At 36.6% G+C, this 21,289-nt stretch overlaps 1 protein-coding gene across 4 annotated transcripts in view; it reads right to left on the reverse strand.

The window, feature by feature from the left end:
* diaph2 (diaphanous related formin 2) overlaps positions 1–21,289 on the reverse strand; it is a 454,593-nt gene that overhangs the window by 173,940 nt on the left and 259,364 nt on the right. For all 4 annotated transcript variants that reach the window (XM_023328256.1, XM_023328254.1, XM_023328253.1 and 1 more), the window contains 2 exons: positions 2,996–3,097; positions 76–315 (listed from right to left, as the gene is read on the reverse strand). In XM_023328256.1, coding sequence (XP_023184024.1) covers positions 76–315; positions 2,996–3,097 — 342 coding nt within the window. The remainder of the gene's footprint in view (positions 1–75; positions 316–2,995; positions 3,098–21,289) is intronic.

Raw genomic sequence — 21,289 nt, forward strand, 5'->3', positions numbered from 1 at the left:
ATTTGAAACAATCCAAACTCAATTTTCAAATGACTTTTCTACAACGTACTTTCTTCTGTTTTGTCAGAGCCTTACCTTGCACAGGAAGCTGACATTGAAACCAAACGTCTGTGCGTTCCTTGAGCCAGCATTCATGTAATTGCCGACCAGCAACACAAACTCCAGGAGTTTGCGGAAGCCTTCGCTCTTCTTCACCTCCTCGCAGGCGAACGTCACATTCATGATGTCTGGTCGGATGTTGTTCACCTGCTCCTCGAAAGTCAGCTTGAACAAAATGCCATTGAGACGTGGTCGCAGCAGCTTTACTGAGCTCATCTGCAAAGTTAGAGGAAAATAGGTAGTGAGTAATTTCCAGTGGAGGGTTTACTGCCACTAATTCCCCAATTGCAACGTTTTTGTTTTGCACTTTAGTATTTTTGCTAACTTTGAAGCAAAAAGTTAGCAAAACAACTTTCCAGATAATCTCCAAAGTGCTAATTTACTTGTTTGGTAAAGGTTCAGTTAAATAAAGTTTGTCATTTGTGTGGGTGTGTAAGGACAAATTAGATCCTGTTGAGGGCCATATTCTACAGTGTACCACATCTGTCATTGGTACATTGTGGGTCTCAACATGGCTGAAATTAAAGCTCTAGCATTAAAAATTCGTTGACTCCAGAGAAAATATGATATGAACGCATACTGTTTGTAACTATCAAGCTATACCTGTCTACTTTATTTGACAGACCAAAAAAAAGCATTAAAAACTTTTGCAATGCACTATATGCTTCGACACATGACTCAAAGCCTCACATTTTGTTTTGAACTGTTATCCATTTCTATTCATTTTATTTTCATTCAAATAATCCAATTTATTTAATTAACTTAGTTTGTCAAACATATAGATTGGCACTGAAAAACCAGTAAATATTATTGGAGTTTTGTTTTTAAATAGTTTCTCTGTCTTAAATCTCCCCTTGAAAATAGCAAATTAATGTTCACTTTTTTTATTAATGTCGATATTGATTAATTTATGCCATTCACAATGTCAAGAATATGAATGAATAGCTACAGCTGAACTACAAGGTATATGACATTTATAGAAATCTTTCCCTTCTAATATTTAACTAATGTTTTGCTGATAATTAGAGAATTTAAGTGCATTAATACAAATACTTATGATCTTCCTGCATAAATGTTAGGAGTTCACACTCAAACAGATCAGCACTCAGAGTCCGACCTCACAAGAACTGATTTATATACAATGAGCAGGAATTGTGTTGAAAGCCAGCGTGTTGGTGACAGCTGAGGTAGGGGAAAGCTGGAGCATCTCTTATTTCCCAGGGGAACTAAAAATCTCTGTAGTGAGGAGCGACTTGATCAGTAGGGAGGGTTTGTGATCACAACATAGGTGAGATCAAGAGGTAAAGTGCAACCTCTTGCTTCGTTCCATCTTCTAAAAACACGAGAAGAAAGCTTTTGATGAGTGAAAAGAAGTACTATATCTGGATGAAACGCGTCTGCACTCTTCAGGTCTGGCTGAACATATGTTTTGTTAAAGTATACAGTGTACTTCTATGATCTTATTGAGAAGAGTACTGAAAAGGTAATGTCTCTGCTTTTCACTGCAGGGCAGTCATTCAGTAAATGGATGACAAGAGCTGTTAATTAAAAAGTAATTAGAGCTGTAGCTAAATGGAAAGGTCAGATAAGCTTGAAGATTCACTTCCCTTCACAGATTTCAGTCAATCACATGAGTGTGATAACCCCAGTAAAACCAGTAGAAAAATATAGCACTTACCTGGGTATGAATGCTGCTCATTTGAGGCTTTTAATTTTTTTTTAACTGTTCTATTTGTGGCATTGAAAATTTGTACAACAAGCAACTTTTATGAACTAAATACAAAAGTGGTGCACAATTTTAAAACCAATGTGGATTTCTTTCTGAATCTAACAGGTACAAACTACATGCAACCACACTATGGCAAAACGTCCTTTAGAGCAAATTGCAACTTTACAACACACTTTGGTAGTTTGAAGAATACTACCTTCAAACTACCAAGGAAGAGCAATATGAAATTTTTATATTACTTAGTTAAATTAAATGTAAAATGTGCATCTAAATTCTAGCTAATAAAAATGGTTAAAGATATTTGTTGTATAGATGTCTTTATTTGTTGCACGTTGAACCCCAGAACCATTCATTAAGGTATGTAAATATCTGACCAGCCACATACACCACTTCATTCACCTCACAAGAATATGATTAATTGATAAATACAAATTACTTTTTAAAAATTCCTTCTTTCTTTTACCATTACTATGGGAAAATTATGAAAAATGTCAATTAACATGAGATATAAAGTACAGACTGTATCCCAACACATAAATCATTCTTTGTTTAAAAACTACTTTGAGTTAAAAAAAAAGAGAAACAGATTACTTTCTGGAGACCATGTGTCAAGAAGAGAATATAACAGGAGCAGCATTATTTATTATGCAAGTGGAGAAGATCGAACTTTTGGATGTTCATTGTAAATTGATAAGAGTATTGGGATACATCACCAGGCTGGTTGCCTACAGCTGTGTGCTTTTCAAAGACAGGCAGGATTCATACACAGCCTGAGGGGGTGATTTTATCACGAGATAACATTGACAGCTGATGTCAAAGAGCCGCATCCACAAAGTTCTTAATGCTGAACGCTCATCAAAACTGATTGAACTGTTCTTTGCTCGAGTCCAAAAGACTTTTAACAAAAGCTGCTGTCATTTAGAGACGGAACTATCAGTTTTGACGCCATTTGAGAGCTGCTGAAGGTTTTTTGTTTGATTAAAAATTACTGCTCTGCAAAAAAATTAAATAAAATATCCTGATTCTGGCTTACTGACCAAACAGAACTTTGGAAAAAATAATAATACAATGTTTAACTGTGCATGTCGAAAATGTTTGAGGATAAAGAACAAGTATGACTGGATACACTGTGCAAAAATCCACTCGGCAAGAGCTAATTATACTTACCACAATGCCGAACTGCTCTGACTCCACAAGCTCCTCGTATTCACCTTTTAGTTCCGCTAGAGCACTCAGTTCTTTCTGCTCTGGCAAGTTCTTTATTAGGTTCTAAAAATGAAAGGGCACATACACAAAAACACAAAAAAAATAAGTGTTAATGCAGTTCTCATTTTCTGCTTTCGTCAGGATAGGAACAAAATGCCTGACAGCTTAGCTGAAAACAAAGAAGAAACAAATCCAAAGAGCGAGTGTGCTTTTCGTGTGTTACCTAATTAAACAGCATTTCAATTGAACCTTTGGTGGAATGTTTATATTCTTTTCAGACAGTATGTGTTGTAGGAATATGTTTTGTTGTTCTGCTTGTCATATGTTGGGGAAAAAAATAACAAAGATGCAGAGCCCAAAAACTTCAGAGAAAAACTTTCTCAAACAAAATCTGCTTTTTTGTGTTTCCAAATGTCCCTGTTGTACCTCTTATCTCACACAAATGTACTGAGTCCTGAAAAGAGTAGCCAGTATTTTTCCTGATAATCCTTAAAGAAAGTAAGATAACTATTTGTTTCCTGCTAAATAAATTCATAGAATCTCCTTGCTACATTGAATGTGACATGAAATGGGAAAGTAAATAATTTTTTCAGATAGATATTTAATGGATGATTAATTCAATTGATTGATACATGAGGTGTTGCCCCATGTGGAGGAGGTTTTGTCTCTTGGACTGTTTGCGTTATATCTTAAATACATCTATCGGGCTTCATATTAAATTAAGTGCTGTTAATTTACTAATATTAGGCTGACAACCTCTGATACAACAAGATCTGTAATTTTATTGTATGCAAACTTCTGAATTTGAAGTAATCCAAAATTCTGTGCAAATATTTTCACATGTTGCTCAGTTAACTTTTCACCTCATCTACCAGTCTAGTTTATCCAGTAATGTCAAATGATTAATTAGTACAAAAGTTGTTTTGTTTTTTTTTTTCAGCTCAGAAATAACCAACGGCATATTTTATTTATATGAATCATCATATATATTTATTTCTGTTGGAGCAGTGGTCAAAGAGAATATTTTGAAGTTGTCTGGTTATCTGAAAAGTCAGATTAGGTCACAAAATCACTGCTGGTAATTTTTGCTTTTTGACTCCGAGTTGTGGCCTAGAGCCAATTACCAAACATGTCAGCGACCTTCAGAGAGCCGACCTTCTGCTGCATAATGCACATCATCTTGCGATTGTCTATGAAAAGCAAGCAAAGGCTTTGCCATTAATTTGCTGCCGCCTGATAAATTTCTTTTGCACAAGCAGAATAAAAACAACATGCAGTTGGTGGTGGTGAGGTTGAAGATTAAGATGGAGATGAGGAAGATAATGGGAGGGGATGTGTTTTCAGTAAATGTTAATTGTTTGTGTGAAGGTCAGCCAAGTTAATAAAATTGACCACAGCGACTTTTCCCTCCCTTTTCCTCGGAGGTGGAGAAGAGAAAGAGCTGCCCTTTTCCAGGTCTTTGCAGAGCTTCCTTGCTCATTAGCTCCTCAAATTTATTCAGCGGGAGCAGACTGGCACTGGATCACGTGTCCAGATGGGAACCCAGACAGTCAGGCAGGGAAAATGGACAGTAAAAGCTGTTGCTGGGCCACAGACTTGGCTGACCAAGTTATAGACCTCTGCAGCCATCACAGTCAACACAACCATAGTCTACTGCCCACTAATGATGACATCTCTGTCTTTCCGTCGGGGGATTCAGTGACATAAAAAGTGAACCATACTGCAAGCCATGAAACCTTGTTTGGGATGCAGCCATTAAATCAAATGTTGCTTGCTTTTTATCCAAAGCCCCAATTAGAGTCTGTAGTGCCTAGTGCTGCCTTAATAATAAATATTGTTGATTGCATCAGGAGATGCAGAAATCATTGCTGCTGATAAAACAAATTTAAATTAAAAAAGGCTGGAAACCTAAAGAAATTAACAAGCGATAATCCATTTCAAGTTGTATGTATTTGCTTGGTTTAGTCAAAATTGCTCTGATGCTATGCAAAAGTCTTCATATCTTGTGAGCTTTTTCTGTATTTACCACATAATCACAAGCTTCAACATATTTTATTGGGATTTTACTTGATACACAAACACCAAGTAGTTCAAGATTCCAAAGCGGAAAGAAATCATACATGATTTCCATTTTTCTTTTTTACCTACTGTATAAAAATTTAAAAAGTGTATATTCAGGCAGTCTGTATCAGGACTCTTTGGAAACCCTTCCACTGTGAGTAAAACCACAAATATTTGGAGGTTTGTGTCTACAAGCTTTGTAGACAGAAACTGAAGTTTTTTCCTTTCCTTTTTTGCAAGACATCACAAGCGCAGTGAGATTGAATGGAGAGTGTCTGTACATCAATTTTCAGGTACTCCCACTTCTGCTCAACTGAACTTAGGTCTGGGTCATTCTGAAAGATGAATTTGCTTTGATAGAAATCATTTCACTGTAGCTCTGCAGTCCTACATATAAAACCTACCAGGACAGAAAAAATATATTGTTTTAGACAAGCTGGGAAGAACATTTTATACTACAAAAGAAACTCAACTTCAGAACTCAAGAGAAGTCCCACTTTTTACTTCTGAAAAATTAAGCAATAGCAATCGGACATCACAAAAGAAAGAAGTTCTGCCCTGATGATGGAAATTTACCCTGGAAGACAGAACCACTTACAAAGTATCTACAGTCATCAGCTTCCGTGTTGCAGCTAGGGAACAGGAAAGCTGCCATCATCAATATTTCACCAAAGGGACAAAATGTTCAAGGTGTAAGTTCACTGATACGTAAGCCAAAAAGTTTCATTTTTCTCCACTGGACCTTACAGATGGTTGTATTGTGTTCTAAATGGGCAGATTTGTAGAGTCCACAAATAATACTAAGTTGTACTTTTCACAGATTCTCCCACCTGAGCTGTGGAACTTTATTGAACGGTTCTCTGTGAGATGTCCAAAGTTTAGGATACAATCCAAAACTTGATGTTTGTGATTTTAAAGTAACAAAACACAAACAAAACATAAAGTTTGATAGTTTTGTAATAATGCTTCAGACCTGACAGTAAATCATCAAATCAGAGGGGGAAAAAAATCTTTTATCGTCAATAAATGCAGGAATAATGTGCAGTTAGGAACTAAATGAGCTAGAATGCATTTATAACAGGCTTTAGGAATTAGATTTCACTCTACACAGTCTGATCCGTTTAAGATGTAAATGAACGTGTAAAAAGTAAAATCCCAAGGGTAAAACAATCTACTGGAAGAGAAAGGGAGGAAAATTAACATCTGGATTAGTAACAAAGTTCCCAGACAATATATCATTGGCTTTGAATAAAACGGCATCAACTGAGAGGCAAATCGTTCATCCGTTTGGAATACTTGCTAATACTAAGGCAAATCCGATTACTTCGACTGTTCGTCTTTGGCAAACAACAAGGGATACGTCTTCAGTCTAAGTCTTTTCCAATCACTTAAGCATGATTTGTCACATTAAAAAGAGAATGAAAGCCTTGCCATTTATTTTGACTAGGAAAAAAAATGCATAGAAAAAGGAGAAATATGATATGATATTCAGTCATATTTTCTACATTTTTATTGCACCTCACTAAAGAAATGCTGCAGCTTACTGCAGCTGAGAGACACAGTAGTGGAAAATCAAATCTACCTTGTGTTCATCGAAACCCCACAGAGTGCAATTGACACAAAGGCTGTGCCATATGTCTAGCGATTTAGAAGACTGGGTGATGATTCTGGTCCAGACTCCTCCCGACAGGATACCAGACACATACAGACGTTTAACAAAGAGCACTGAAGGTATGATAACAACAACAACACATGTTTAATTACCATCTCAAATGAATACAAGCTAAGTGGCAGCAAAGACAACCCAAATTCAACCACTTCCTTTTGTAAACAGAAAATGGGCCTGCATGATGACGCAGATGGTAGCTTGGCTGCCTGGAGGCAATAAGGTTCTGGGTTCAAATCCCACCCAGTGCTTTCTTGTTCAGGGTTTGGATGTTATTCCTCTTTGTGCGCAGGATTCCCCTGGGTATTCCGGTGTGCCCACACAGCACAAAGTAAGGCATGTTAGGTTAATTGGTGACTCTAAATTACCCTTAGGTGTGAGGGTGTGGGTGAGTGATCATGTTTTGTTTGTGTGGGCTCCATGATAAACTGACAACTCAGGTTTTAACACACTGATTGTTGGAAACAGGCAGCTGCCCCATTCAACGAGCCTGAAGAGGAACAAGCAGAGATAAACAAAAGAGTATGTGAGACTAACATAAAGTGAGTATTAAAATATTGTTGATACAAGTAAAAGATGTCCTAGATACAATATAAACATTCATACTACTTCACTAAAGTAATGATTACAAAACCTAAGCACTTTTCCTTTAAACCTTTATTTTATCTTGGCTATAAACACTGCCCAGGCAGAGCAGCCAACTCCTCCAGATAAAAATCCATGATTTTCAGCATTAAACATATAACAATATTTATAACTGGCTTCTGTCACAGCGATTATACTTTATAACCTCTATAAATTCACTAAAAAATTCCACAGAGCAGTGAAACTAAAACTTTTACGAGATTTCAATGATGAACATGTTAATTTTTTCTGGCTTTTAAAACAAGAATGAAGGACAGGAGACAGAGAAACCTGGTGTTCTTCAGCCATTACTTCTAGTTATATAGCAGGTTCTATAGTCTGAAGCTGAACTAAAATTACTTTCAGGTTAGGGAACACTGACAAATATTACAAATACTGTATAAACAAGCAGGAGTTGCCTCGTTTAACTTAAAATGTCTCAAAAATTCATGGGTGTGTGGTTGGTTATATCACTCAAAATATAGTTTCAAACCCTAAAATACAATTTTAACTGAAAAAGTTGCTCCTTTTTGTTAAAGCAGAAAGCTATGATGAAAGAAATAAGTAGAACGCCATTCTTCAGTGGAAATCCATCTTAAAACCTCCCTCTACCCACATTGAGACTCAAAAGATTTTTACATCAACTTTTTCACCTACAAAACTCCTGTTTAAATCCTTTTCATACATTAAAAAATATATAAAACATCTAAAATATGAATTTCTGTGAGCCCCAGAATCAGTTCATCTCTACCTTAGAAAATAGCAATCCTATAGTATATGTAAGACTCCTTTGCATTGATGTCAGAGAATGTGCAATACTTGCCTATCTGTCAAATTTTTAATTTGCAGAATAACCCCATCACAAACAAAAGTCAGATTGTTTGTGATCGTTATTCCAATTCCGAAAAAGATTTAAATATCATTTTGCAAAAATGATCAGTCAATTCCCATTGATTTAATTACAACAGGTCATTTCAAGGACTCAGACGGTGCTTAACATCGATGGTGTTTTCCCCCCCCACAGTCAGCTGCAGCTACGAGTCCATATTTAAAATGTGGTGAATGTTAGCTTTGGCACTATTGAAGCCAAAACTGTGAAAGTCCTTTACTTGTGGAAGGGATGTAGCTGAGAGGGAAAAAGAGTATAAAAGTAATGAGAAACAGGATATGGTTGAGTAAACATTTGTCGAGGATGACAGTATCTGTAGGGCTTTTACTTTCATACTTTGATCTCTGCTGCTGTCAACCAGCTTCCTGTGATTCGAGTTCAGTTTCAAAGCATCTGCAGAGCCATGCCAAGTTAATGCAGGATGGAGCTGGGCACGCATAAGCCGAACACTTTAGAAAACTGTTTACAGGACTGAGTAATGTGAAAATAGCAAACACGTATTACTACTGAGCTGCAACACAGACTGAAATTCCGTGCTGCATTTTCAATATCAACATAAAAAATTTGAAAGAAACTTTAAACATTTAGAAATGCAAAAATGTGTACCAAATTTGAATTTCCAATATTGATATTTTTGTCAGTTAATGTCTGATACATGGTCTAAGTAAATTGTGTTCATTTGAAAGGCTTATTAGAGATCTGCAACAAAGACAGACGAAGAGTCGCATCTGCCACATGCTTGACAGATGTGTTTTTCTACTTTTAATTGATTTTCTACTTCGTTTCAGGAGACAGATAAACATGTGGTATTCTGCCCATGCTTTGTGGCGGAGAACAACCAGCAACTGCCATCTCCCTGCCGTGACACCACAGCGGGATTCCCATGTGGCTCATGGGCAAAATGAGTGAACGATTCAGTTTGAATAAATGACAAAATAATGAGCAGCTGACAAGAGTTTTGAACACTGTCTAACCCGAACTTTTTAAACCACACATTGACAACTAAAACCCTAAAAGAACAAAACATTTTTAATGAGATTTCTACTTCTTTTCGGTAACTAAAAGACGTTACTGAAAGTTGCAAAGTTTGTCCTTGTAGACAAACATCCTTCTCGAACAAAACACCTAAAACGCTATCCATCCATCCATTTTATGTTCACCCTTTGTCCCTAATGGGGTTGGGAGGGGTGCCGGTGCCTATCTCCAGCTACGTTCCGGGCGAGAGGCGGGGTTCACCCTGGACAGGTCGCCAGTCGGTCGCAGGGCAACACAAAGACACACAGGACAAACAACCATGCACACACACACTTTAGAGAATTTAGAGAGACCAATTAACCTCCGGAGGAAGCCGGAGTACCCGGAGAGAACCCATGCATGGAGAACATGCAAACTCCATGCAGAAAGACCCCTGCCGGGAATCGAACCCAGGACCTTCTTGCTGCAAGGCAACAGTGCTACCAACTGCACCACTGTGCAGCCCACCTAAAACGCTATCTTATAAATTATAAGAGCCTCAGGCCTATTTTTAAAAAAACAACTATGTTTTACTGTGGCTATCACATTGCTTTGGTGATGTGCATTGTTATCTCTGCATTGGCAACCCTAATTCAGACAAAAAAATACTAATGGATATTGCTGTCACATGCAGCATACGTCATGGAAATACCTGCAGTTCCTTCTGTTTTGGTATCAGTGTCTTTGGCTGTTTTGTTTTTTTCCTTTTCATAAATTTCCAAAACATTTTTATTAGATCCCTTTTATCTACGTTATCCTAAATAATTGGTAACTGCTTTTACAGTGCCATGGTTCATACAACATATTACATGAAAGCTTTCAAATCCCTCATTGTAATTTACCTGTTTGACACAAATCCTTTTGATTCTTTCCACATCTAACTAAGAAGTTAGTTCCTCTAACCCTAAAGCACTAAACGAAAACATTAGTGCCACTAACGCTCTGCTAGCACTGTGTTTTGCAGAAACTGAATATAGAGCTACAGCACTACGTTCAATTATGTTGATACCCACCAGGTTTCAATGACACAACAAGTGTTATAGTGGCCATCATCCAGAAAAAAATATTTAGTGGAAGCTAAGTGCGCTAAACATTTTTAAAGCTGGTAAAAATGCTATAAAGCTAAACACAAAATTAGCTTCACTGTTAGCGGTTTAGAGGAAATGTACCCACCATTGCATCCTTTGTATTTGTAAACCTTGTTCTTTGTTTTATGGATGAAAATTAGTAGCATGTCAGTAATATCTTACAGAATTTAATTTCAGGTTAATCCGATTCTTTATAATCTGTGGCATATGTAATCTCACACAGATCGAACATTGACACTGAATATAAAGGTGCTGAAGCAATACAAAGTATTAATCTGGGAGTGAAAAAATTCTAGCCATCGGCTTTTTATTTCTTCATTTTGCTGTAATGAATTTGTTTTTCTCTTTAACTGATCAGGATAAATGTGAGAAATTATGGTGTAAAGAGTTCTGTAATGAAGTCAAAATTCAGCATGGATAATGACATTTTAAGAAGATGATCATAACTATTTATTCTGCATTTATTTATTTAAAAGCTACAGCTAAATATACCCTGGTATATGTTGAGATAATTTCTATATTTTGAAGGGAGATATTTATAACATTCAGACTATGAACAATGTGTCATAGTTTCAACTGTATTTTACAAAAAAATGGGACGAGTACAATTGGATTTGCATGATAAATCCTATATCATAAACTATCAGTGTCATGAAGACAGATGTTGTTAGCTGCAACATGCTTCCAAACAAAAGGAGCAAAAACGCTGTCACCATTGATTTAGTCATGCATTCTGGTGTATCCGGCAAATGTTTATTACGAGACAAGTAACTGGAAACACTCAAAGCATCATTATGAAATGCTGCAATGTTCAAAATGCTAAAACAAGTGACTATCCACTACTAAAAAGGCAGAACAAGGCTAACTAATACAACGGTAGCTATTGCAGTTAAAATACAAAGTCCACAACAAACATATCCACCATTTTAAGTACAACATGCACACAAGCTGATGTTTACTGCAACTGAGCTAAAACAGTGAAGTCTTGAGAAACAAAAAAAAGGCAAATCTTGTCTCAGAGGTAAGTACGGTAAACAATGAACATCAGTCATACATGTTGCAAAGTCTACAGAAATTACACCCCAGCAAAGCACCATGTCACTGTGAGCAAAGCTGCAGTGACAGACTGACAAGCAACAAACTGAGTGTGACAGATTTTAAAATCGTATTAAACTAAACGAGAATTTCAGCGTAAGAGAAAGACGCAAGAACTGAGCAAGGGGAAAACATGGTTGAGAGAAAGATGGGGGAGGGATTAATTTGAGTGTTTGGGCAGGAAAACCTGACATACTTAGTGTGACATTAAATTTGTCTTTAGGATATATGTAAAAAAAAAAGAGAAGGTTTTTTATTATGTGTGCACCTGAACTCTTGCATATAAAATGGAAAGTGTGAAGTAGGATTAAGAATGAGGCTAAAAATAAAAATATGTGGTTTAAACATGAAAACAGATGAAACAGTTGGAGGCAGATGAGTAAAAAATAGAAAAAAAAACAAAAGTACTCTGAAAGGGTAAACAAGTCACTTGAAGGATATTAGATAAAAGCTTTATATATTAATTGAAAGTGAAACTCAACTTTTTATCTTTAAGAATCAATTCTGTAGTATGTTGAGCTGTTTTTTTTTTCTACCATTCTATATTAATTTAGCATAAAATCCCGCTACAAAACTAATTTGGAAATAAACTTTTCAAGTTGGAGAAAGGTGGCGGCATTCGTCTGCGTAATTGTCCCTCATTTGTGCATATTCCTTCTATGTAATACAGTCATCCTAACACAAAGCCTGAATATGAGACTGTCAATCAAATAAGAAGAGAGCAAGCATGCAAAACAGTAATAGAAATTAATTTGTTTGTGGAGTCTTGCTGTATGAGAGTGTCTCTTTGATTGATGTGCCATCTGCCACAGAAACAAAGACACGGGATTGGAAAAATGAAAACAGAAATATTTCTCTTCTTTTTTTTCTCCATAAAGCACTTATGAAAATACAGCACCAAGCATGCCGGAGGAGGAGCAGAGTGGAGTCCACAGAATAAAAATTTAACTACTGAGCTGTATTGTGCATTAACCTGCTTGTGTGCACCCCTATGAGTATGAGATTGTGTGTGTGTGTGTTTTTTTTTTAATCAATACTTAACCTGCGGAGGGTGTAACCAGCCTCAACCCTCTGGCTAGAGATGAACAGCTAGGTGCTGATGAGGTACGTGTAACACACCTTTGATTCTTGCCATCAATATCTGAAGCGTATTTCATATTACACCAGACTTTGCCTAGTCTTTCGTTAACCCGCATTTACGTTTGCCCTCACTCTGTTTATTCAACGCCCCCACCCCCTCTGCTTTCCCTTTATGTTTCCAACCCTACCAAATCCGCATAATGCATTTCACATTTCACTGTAAAATTTGCATTTGATGCAGAAGTGTTGTGTAGTGTGTGCCAAAACAAACCACAATTAAGCCCATGGGGGACTTGTGTTTTTCCTGCTTAAACTCTAATCCAACATGCCCACACTTATCGCCATGTCCCACATGTGCACTTTTGCACTGTGAAAACGATGCCCAAAAATGTGCCAGTCGGCCACAATCACCTGTTACAGATGTGAACAAAGGCTGGCATGGGTACCGAGGCCCTGCAGCCAACGAGCAGGCCACGTGTAATGATGGCAGCCATGCATATGGATGAGCGCGGCGCTGATGTGGGTGATTGACAAGAGAGATAAACAATAATAACAAGGCAAGGCCAGCTAAGAAGACTCCTGTGAGACCTGGTGGAAAGGTTGTTGCCATGGGAAGCCGAAGGCAGAAGATTGCAAAGTCAAAAGTTTACAACACTTGCATTCAGCTAGACAACATACTGAGTGAAGGTTTGGCTTTTTATCAGGTGTTATAAAATAACAACAATTAGATACATAGTCTTTGTTTCGTTTTTTTCTGATAAATGATGAAACAAAGTCCAATTTCCATCTTTTATAAGCGTTTGAGATTACTAAGACTTGAATCTGCTTCAACCTTACAATACGGGAAACCTGATTCAAACATTGTCTTAAGTGATAAGTCAATTTAAAACATCTCATACAACTGCTATGAAAAAGTTGCAAGGTATTTTAAGCACGTTAGATACATACATCTCTGGTTTGAGTATTACTGAAACCAGTTTCTTAGAGATGTAAAAGTTCACATATCGCCAATAAAAAACCAGATAAAGAAATGTCACCCTACTGAAATGTAAGTCTACAAACTATAACTTTACAACTTTGTTGGGTCCCTTTTTTGCATGAGGTGATACCAAGTTTATTATGGCAATTATTGTTACTTTCGGCAGTGGGTGACAGTTGCCATTTTATCCTCAAATATTACTATTAAACAAAGCAAGAGCAAGAGCAGGAGGAAGCAACAAGATCTCTAAAGTTTCCTGGAAGACAGACATGCTGAGCCTTGGGCTTGATTAAACTCAGTGGCCCAACACCAGCAGATGATGTTAATCTGAAGACTTTAGGAAAGACAGCTGTGTATGGTGGCTCTTGAAGCCACTTCACAAGCTCCTCAGGGTTATAGTTATCTCTGGTGATTGTAAACCTTTTCCTTCCACTAACATTTCCATTAATATTGCTCTGTTGAAATCTAGCTTCTTCAGAAACGTCTTTTTTGTGGCTAAACCTTAATGGAGGAGAGAATCAATGTCACCCATTCCCTACCTGTAGGTCATAAAATGGCCACAGAAAACATGCTGTATAAAAGTCCTTTTCATTGGTCTTTATGCACAATTAAACTCATCTGAAAGAATGTTTTATAATTCAAAGAATCTTAAGAATAACAACAATAAACACTTTAGATATATCTGAAGAATTAACATATAAGTTTCCCTTTTAAACTAGTTAAAGTAAATATTTGATGATATTCTATGCATATTTAAAATGCATCTGAATTTCTAAGAATTTCAAGTAAATGATGGAATATCAAAGGAAATATGTATATTTTACTTATTTCAACGCAAACAGAAAAAAATACTCAAAGATATCCTGATTTGAGGGGTTAGGTGGGGAATTAATTATGATTACAGAAAGAAAAGATAATCACAACCAAATTAACCAAAACCAAAAGAACCAAAAGAAAACACTACCATTTTTCTCTTATTCCACAATAAAAGTACATTTTTTTTTAACCTCTGAGCAACTGGCAGAACAAAGGTGTAAAATAAAAAATACAACGAGAGGGAAAATATTTTTTAACTAATTCATTAAAAAACTAAAGATTAAGTTTGATGAAATGTTGAAACCAATGTGGGTTTTGAATTTTGTGACCTATAAAGAGCAAAGTAACTCAGGATGTGTCTCTAAAATGTGTATCATTTTATCAGTCACACGAAATCAGTTACAATCATTACAAATCCCAGCCTCCACCGCAGCAATCATCTCAATAACCCCAACATTGTATATCAACGCATGAGGAAATACGCGATTTAATTAAAAGGGAGACTTGACAGTTTTTACTTTGCATTTCTTTAATATATGTATTTGCACGCAGCATAGGGCAATACTAATTACAAATGAATAACAGTGGTGCAGTGTTACTCATTAGCCTTTCCTTTTGAATAGAAGATGGGGTAATATAAAATACACTGGCACACATTAAAGATTAAGAAGTCACTCTGATATTCTGCAAAACAAGCCCCCAGGGGCATATCATCCACCAACGAGATTTAGCTTACCACACACACCAAAAACTGGGCGTGCTGAAACATTTAGTGATGACTCTTTCATTTCAGGCAGTCGAATCAAGTGGCAGTAAAAAAAGGTGGCTCTTCCATGGCCTTTAACTTAAAGATGCGCTTGTTTTAGAACGCTGCAAAAAAACAAAAACAAAAAAAGCCTGATTGTTGATGTACATGATTAAACTGGTATTTTACACCAATGCAAGCATGCGTGAAAGGGTAAAAAAAAGTTTGAATTTACATAATATGCACCCCTTAAATATAACTGGAAAATAGCTGCATGAAAATTTCAGTAGGCTAAATTTAAATGGATAGTAAGTGACAACATAGTGAAACACCAATATTTGCCAGGGCTGGGGACCACAAACATCTAATATTTGACGATCCCTCTAAAAATAATTAGAACTACTACTACTACTATTTTAATAGTACAGACACTAAATATGCATTTTTCTTGCTCATTTCTTGTCTTATATATTCTGGTCACTCCAGCTCACCACTTCCAATCTCGTCCCCATCCTCTTCCTCACCTCTAGTTTCTATTGGCCAATATTATGAATGGCTGACCTCAAAATACTTGAATTCATCCTTTCTACCTTGCCCTCATTTACACTGTTCAAAACACCTAAGATTTACCTAGCTATTTCTACATCACATGATCAGCAACATTTATGTGTCATAGTATTATTATACAATCTTAGAATGATTAGTATTACAATATTTCCAATATTACAATATGGAATATTCCAATATTCCATATTTACACCATATCCTGGTGTAAATATGATAACTATGTGTAGGTAATCAGTTTATCTGACAACCAGGCATCCACTTGTTCCGCCATATATTTCTTACATTAAATTGTATTATTAATTTTTTTGTGTCTTGTAATCTACTATCCTCCCAGAGAAAAGATAGGCACCAAGAAGTGATGTACATATGGGCATGACTACCTTCACTTTGAGCATATTTAATTTCAGGGGAGAACCCAAGTTGTCAAGACTAAATGCAACCATTTATAAATATGTATTAACTTCAGCGTACTGAGGTTAATGGTGTGATGAGCTTTATTGTGACATTGTTAAATTAGAAATTAAATCTAACTGGACATCACAGAGACCCTGTGAATACTAAACGATGTATAAAGCATGAGGACACAAGGACTTTGTTTGCTTAATGAAACTAGAAAAGCTTATTAGACCTAAAATAGCTTATTTGCCTGAGGGAGCATTAGAAGACAGTACAACATGTACTGCAGACAACTTAACAATTTCTATACTAATCACAAAGAACAGTTTTCTTAGACGTGCCAATTAAGCAACAAGGGAATGCAGAGCAGTCCAGCAGAACTACTGCACAAGGAAAATAGGAAAATGCTGCAGGAGAAAGAAGAAGCTCGGAGAGCTTTGGGAGTATATTTGCAAACCATTAATCTGGACGCCTAAAACCCAATACCACTTAATCCTTTCTACTGTAAGTAAAAATCTCTCGAAGAATGCCTTCAGACACAGGCGTTCTCAGAGAAGTAACATTATGAGTGATGCAAAAATAACTGTCAAGCCAGCTGAACATCTTTTTAAAAAGTCTCCTGCAACAATTGTCACAGATAACCAACTGTGTTTTAAGATTCATACTGGGAAACCAACTTTTGTTTTACTCTGAAGACTCAAGTTTAAAAGATATTTATAGTACACAAATACCTTAATATGACATTGAGGTTTTAAAAATTATATTTTTGTATGAAAGGAGTGAATAAACCAATGCACAAATTTAAGAACAAGTATATAATAAATTAATACCTACTACAGAAGATCTGAACATCTAAGGTTTTGTAAAACTTTAAATAATGATCAACTCGGAGATTCTGTTCTGGATAAAATGGCAAGGAAGCACAAAAATGTTCACAAAAAAAGTTCATTCTAATGGCCACAATAACTGATTGTTTTCCATGTTCGACCAGTTTTTTAAATGGTGACAGATAAATATGAAGGACATGTCAAATTCACACACTTGATCAACTGGTGCACACATTTACAACTTTGTGGACAGAGTACTTCGCTGGGGTAAATAAATAATACAAAAAAATAAAATTAAAAAAATCCTTCATCCCGTCATCTCTGACCTCAAATGACTGCATCTCACTGTATGAGAGCCGTCAACATATTGAAGAGTAATGAACAGGAGGTTTTGCACCGTGTCTGGTTCAGCTGAACCACTGCTGCAGTATTTCTTCCTGCAGAAGTAAGTGCTGGAGGGACCAAAAACTGCTTGTTCAGAGACTCTTGCTGACTTCTGATCACTTCAGTTGAACAAATTTTCCCTGATTTCAAAAACTTTGGCTGAAGTGGCGCTTGAAATTCCAGTGTCCAGTGTAGCAGCAGGGCCTGGATTCAGCCTCCAGAAAAACATCAGAATCTTGAGACATTTGATTGCACTCAAGTGAGTGAGCAAATTAAATCCAAACAAACCAGGAAGAAGGTTTGAGGCTGCGTATTCAAGAAATAGCAGGTCAATCTTTCATAATTTAAGTTAAATGGTTTAATTTAATTGTGTATATGCAGTTATAGGGACCAAGGTTAGTGGTTTCTGCCACTGAGGAGAAAACAGTACAGATATTCATCTGCTTGATGTGTGATGGCATAATGTGGCTTTTTTGTTAAGCTTGTTGAATATATTCAACTGAATATGTCATTTTTATCATTTTAAAAATTTGACCAATTAAAATAGAGTTTTGACTGGACTTTTTTACAATTTCAGTCAAAATAATAGACAGATCAACATTTCAGAAGATGTTGATTAGTTTCAAACACATTGTTGTACCATGAAGATTTAACAAATAAAGCAGCCAGTGAGTATATATCAATGCAGGAGATTCAGTTATTGAGATTACTAGTTAAACAAAATTTAGAGGTCCAACTCTAGGATCTCAAAGGATATGCCAGTGCAAAGCTGATAATCTTGTAAATAAGGGACAAATCTTTTACTGTCATCTTAGTGTTGCCGATTTCCTTAGCCCTAAGAGTGAGCTAACAAAGGCAACTCAGTGCATTTGTATAAGCTGATTACAGAATAAACATAACATATTTACAAGTGCTTCTTATTAATCTAGTCACTGTTTGGCCTCAGAGTGTTTAACTGGCAAGGACTGTAAGAACATGGGACCAACTACCATCATTATGCCAGTAGAGGCGTCACCCTGGGGCAAACAGGCTGTGAGGGACTCCTGGAGAAATTCAAACACCAAAGGGGGAGCCAGCTTAAATCAATAAGTCATCTGCATATAACTGTTGTGATTTAAACAATACAAGAGGGAGGCTGATCCACACAGTCAGGATGCCACTAAAAAATACTTGTGGCAAGCTGTCTTGTAATGCAAAACTACACAATGCTACCAAGGTCCTGAAGCCCAGAACAAACAAGCTTGCCTCTTTTTCTCACATGAACAAGGACCACAGGGCATTTCCATTGGTTGTTCTGAAGCATACCAAAAAAATAAAAAAAAGCTTTGTGAAAGTGTCAGCTATTAAAAAAAGGACTTCTGACTTTTCTGAGGTTCTAAGTGCTTTCACAGAGGCAATGCATGCTGTTGTCTTCCAATTGTCTTCTTTATCTAATTGTTATACAGTGAGAATTTGATGAAGCTGACCTGGCATATACAAGGGACCTCTGTCCATCAGCACCATGAATAAATACTGCAGGCAAATGAGAAACATAGACAAAGAATGTTAAGGATAGAGGTAGATTAGATGCAAATGTGTTGTTCACATGTTCAAGGAACAAACACATATTGATTGTTTGCATGACAAATGACTACAGGGACTGAGAGAAAAAGCGGTAACTGATTCCTGAAAGCATTTGCATGTAGCGTATCACTGTCTGTATGCATGATGAAAAAAAAACAACAATGTGGAACTGCAAGGAATATATGGAGCATGGATGAATGGTGAGAGCCAAGACTGCCTGCAAGCATTCAGGGATGTGTACATCATCCGAGGTGTTGATGGGCCCTAATGCAGAATAAGGAGAGCCAATCAACTTCTATCTATCCACTCTGCCAGGGTGAAGCATCGTAGAGATACTTCAAGGCCAACACTCTGCCACGTTCTGCTGACAAATCATTACATTAGACATGCCATGAAGAAGGAACATGATAAGATTGAGTTACAGAGTTTCAGACGCATCATGAACACCTCCTGGATCCTCCATCCTTCCTTTCTATCCATGCTTTCCATTCATCAAATCCCTGCTGGTCTGTCAAAATTTTAACTGTTGTGAATTTTAGTGGCTTATTTTGCTCAAGTGCTGGAGGAACAGTTAAAACTGACGTACTGATACCAGAGGAATGCCCATGAATCCAAGTAGAGGTGGGCGGTATAGACTTTTATCACAACATTTCATGGTACTTTTGTGATAAAGATAAAAATGATGATAAACCATTTATCATTTCTTTTTTTAGGTAACTCTGGGGTGGTAAATGCAAATGCACCATTCATAACACCACAAACACAAATACTGCTCTTGAAAAACTTTCCCTTTTGAAATGGGCTTTTTCAACATGCCATAAGTTTGATTTATATCACTGGGCTGCACACAGTAACCGGATTTAAGCATATTTATGAACTTACTGACATTTATAGATGCTGTGGAGAAAATAAAACAAAATAAAATAATGATAATACTGTCAGCTTTTTTTTTAAACATCCCTCATTGATAACCATTGAGACAACAATAAATCAAAATTCTTCTGATTCTGATTGAGCTTTGTGGAATGTAATATATCCAGTATACAACCCAGCTCTGGATCATATGCAGGGAAAAAAGAAGCTTAGCTTTCAAACCAAAGTTGACTGAGCTATTATTTGTTCAACATACCCAGTCAAAATTTTAGAAACAAAATTTTACAGTACAGAGCAAAAATTAATCACGGATGAATAGTTAGAACTAGAACTGATCTTTGCTCTAATCATCTTGAATCGACCATCAAAGGCCCAACATTGGCAGGAAATATGTCTGCATAAAAGAGCCAGTGAAAGAAAGTGGAAAACATCAAACCGTGCTCTTCTAAAGTAGTTCAACCCTGACACCAAAGACCGGGCTCCGCTTTTGCCTTCCTACCACTCTGATCTTTGACATCTTAGTGTACATTTTTGCTAATGTTTTCAAAACTGTCTTGGCAGCGTTCTGAACCCCTGAGGGGTATTTGGGCTGAAGCAGGGGACTAACTGAAGTCAATTTTATTAATGTGCCTGTTACTCATTAATTTGCATCTATACTATTATAATGAACAGTGAGAAAACTAGAATTATATTTTCTAACATTATAAAATAAAAAAATACCCAATACATTAGATAAACTATAGCAGTGAATGCAAATGTTCACCTGACAAAAATACAAGCCATACAAAAAAACAACAAAAGCATTCATGCTCCATGAACGTTTTCACATTGTGTCACATTACAAATGCAAACTCTATGTATTCCACTTATTTTGAGAAGCCAACACTAAGCTGAACATAATTGTGATAAAGGAACATTACATATGGCTTTCTAAATTTATGTACAAATATAAATGTGGAAAGTGCAGCATGCAAATGTTTTAACTGACTAGAGCCAATGATTTTGTAGAACCAGGTTTGGCTCAGTTTCTCTGACCATCAAATATGACCAGCATCTCTGTTGCTGCTCAAAGTTGGTGGATTCTCGGGTGGAGATGGTGCATTCAAAGTAATGCAAAGTGTTAGATCTTTTCCCCCATAAATAGCTTTTTGGATGTAGGCTATAAAAGTTTGAATTTGGTTAGAACAGCATTTTTTTTTTTACATCTTTGCCATTTCTCTTTTATGGTTTGAAGTAAACCACACAAAGATTTTCCTGGCTCTCAAGAATGCCTCGTTTTGCCACTTTATCAAAGAGACCAGAACTGATAGTTGTCTTGTCAGCAGATTCTCCCAATCGTGCTGTGAATCTATCTCTGCAGCTCCTGCAGAGTTACCACAAACCTCTTGGCTGATTCTCTGATTAAAAAAAACAACAGTCTGCTGTGTTTCTTGACCTCTATGAAGCTGTTTGTTTGTTAACTAATGTTCTCTAATAAAAGTTCTGAGGTCTTCACAGAATAGCTGGAGTCCATGTAGGAGTATATGGCTTTGTTTGTCTGGGATTTTATTTAGGGGTATTAAAGTAGCTGGACCTAGTATGTGCAGAG

Source organism: Xiphophorus maculatus, chromosome 23 (assembly GCF_002775205.1).
Source record: "Xiphophorus maculatus strain JP 163 A chromosome 23, X_maculatus-5.0-male, whole genome shotgun sequence".
Taxonomy (NCBI): domain Eukaryota; kingdom Metazoa; phylum Chordata; class Actinopteri; order Cyprinodontiformes; family Poeciliidae; genus Xiphophorus; species Xiphophorus maculatus.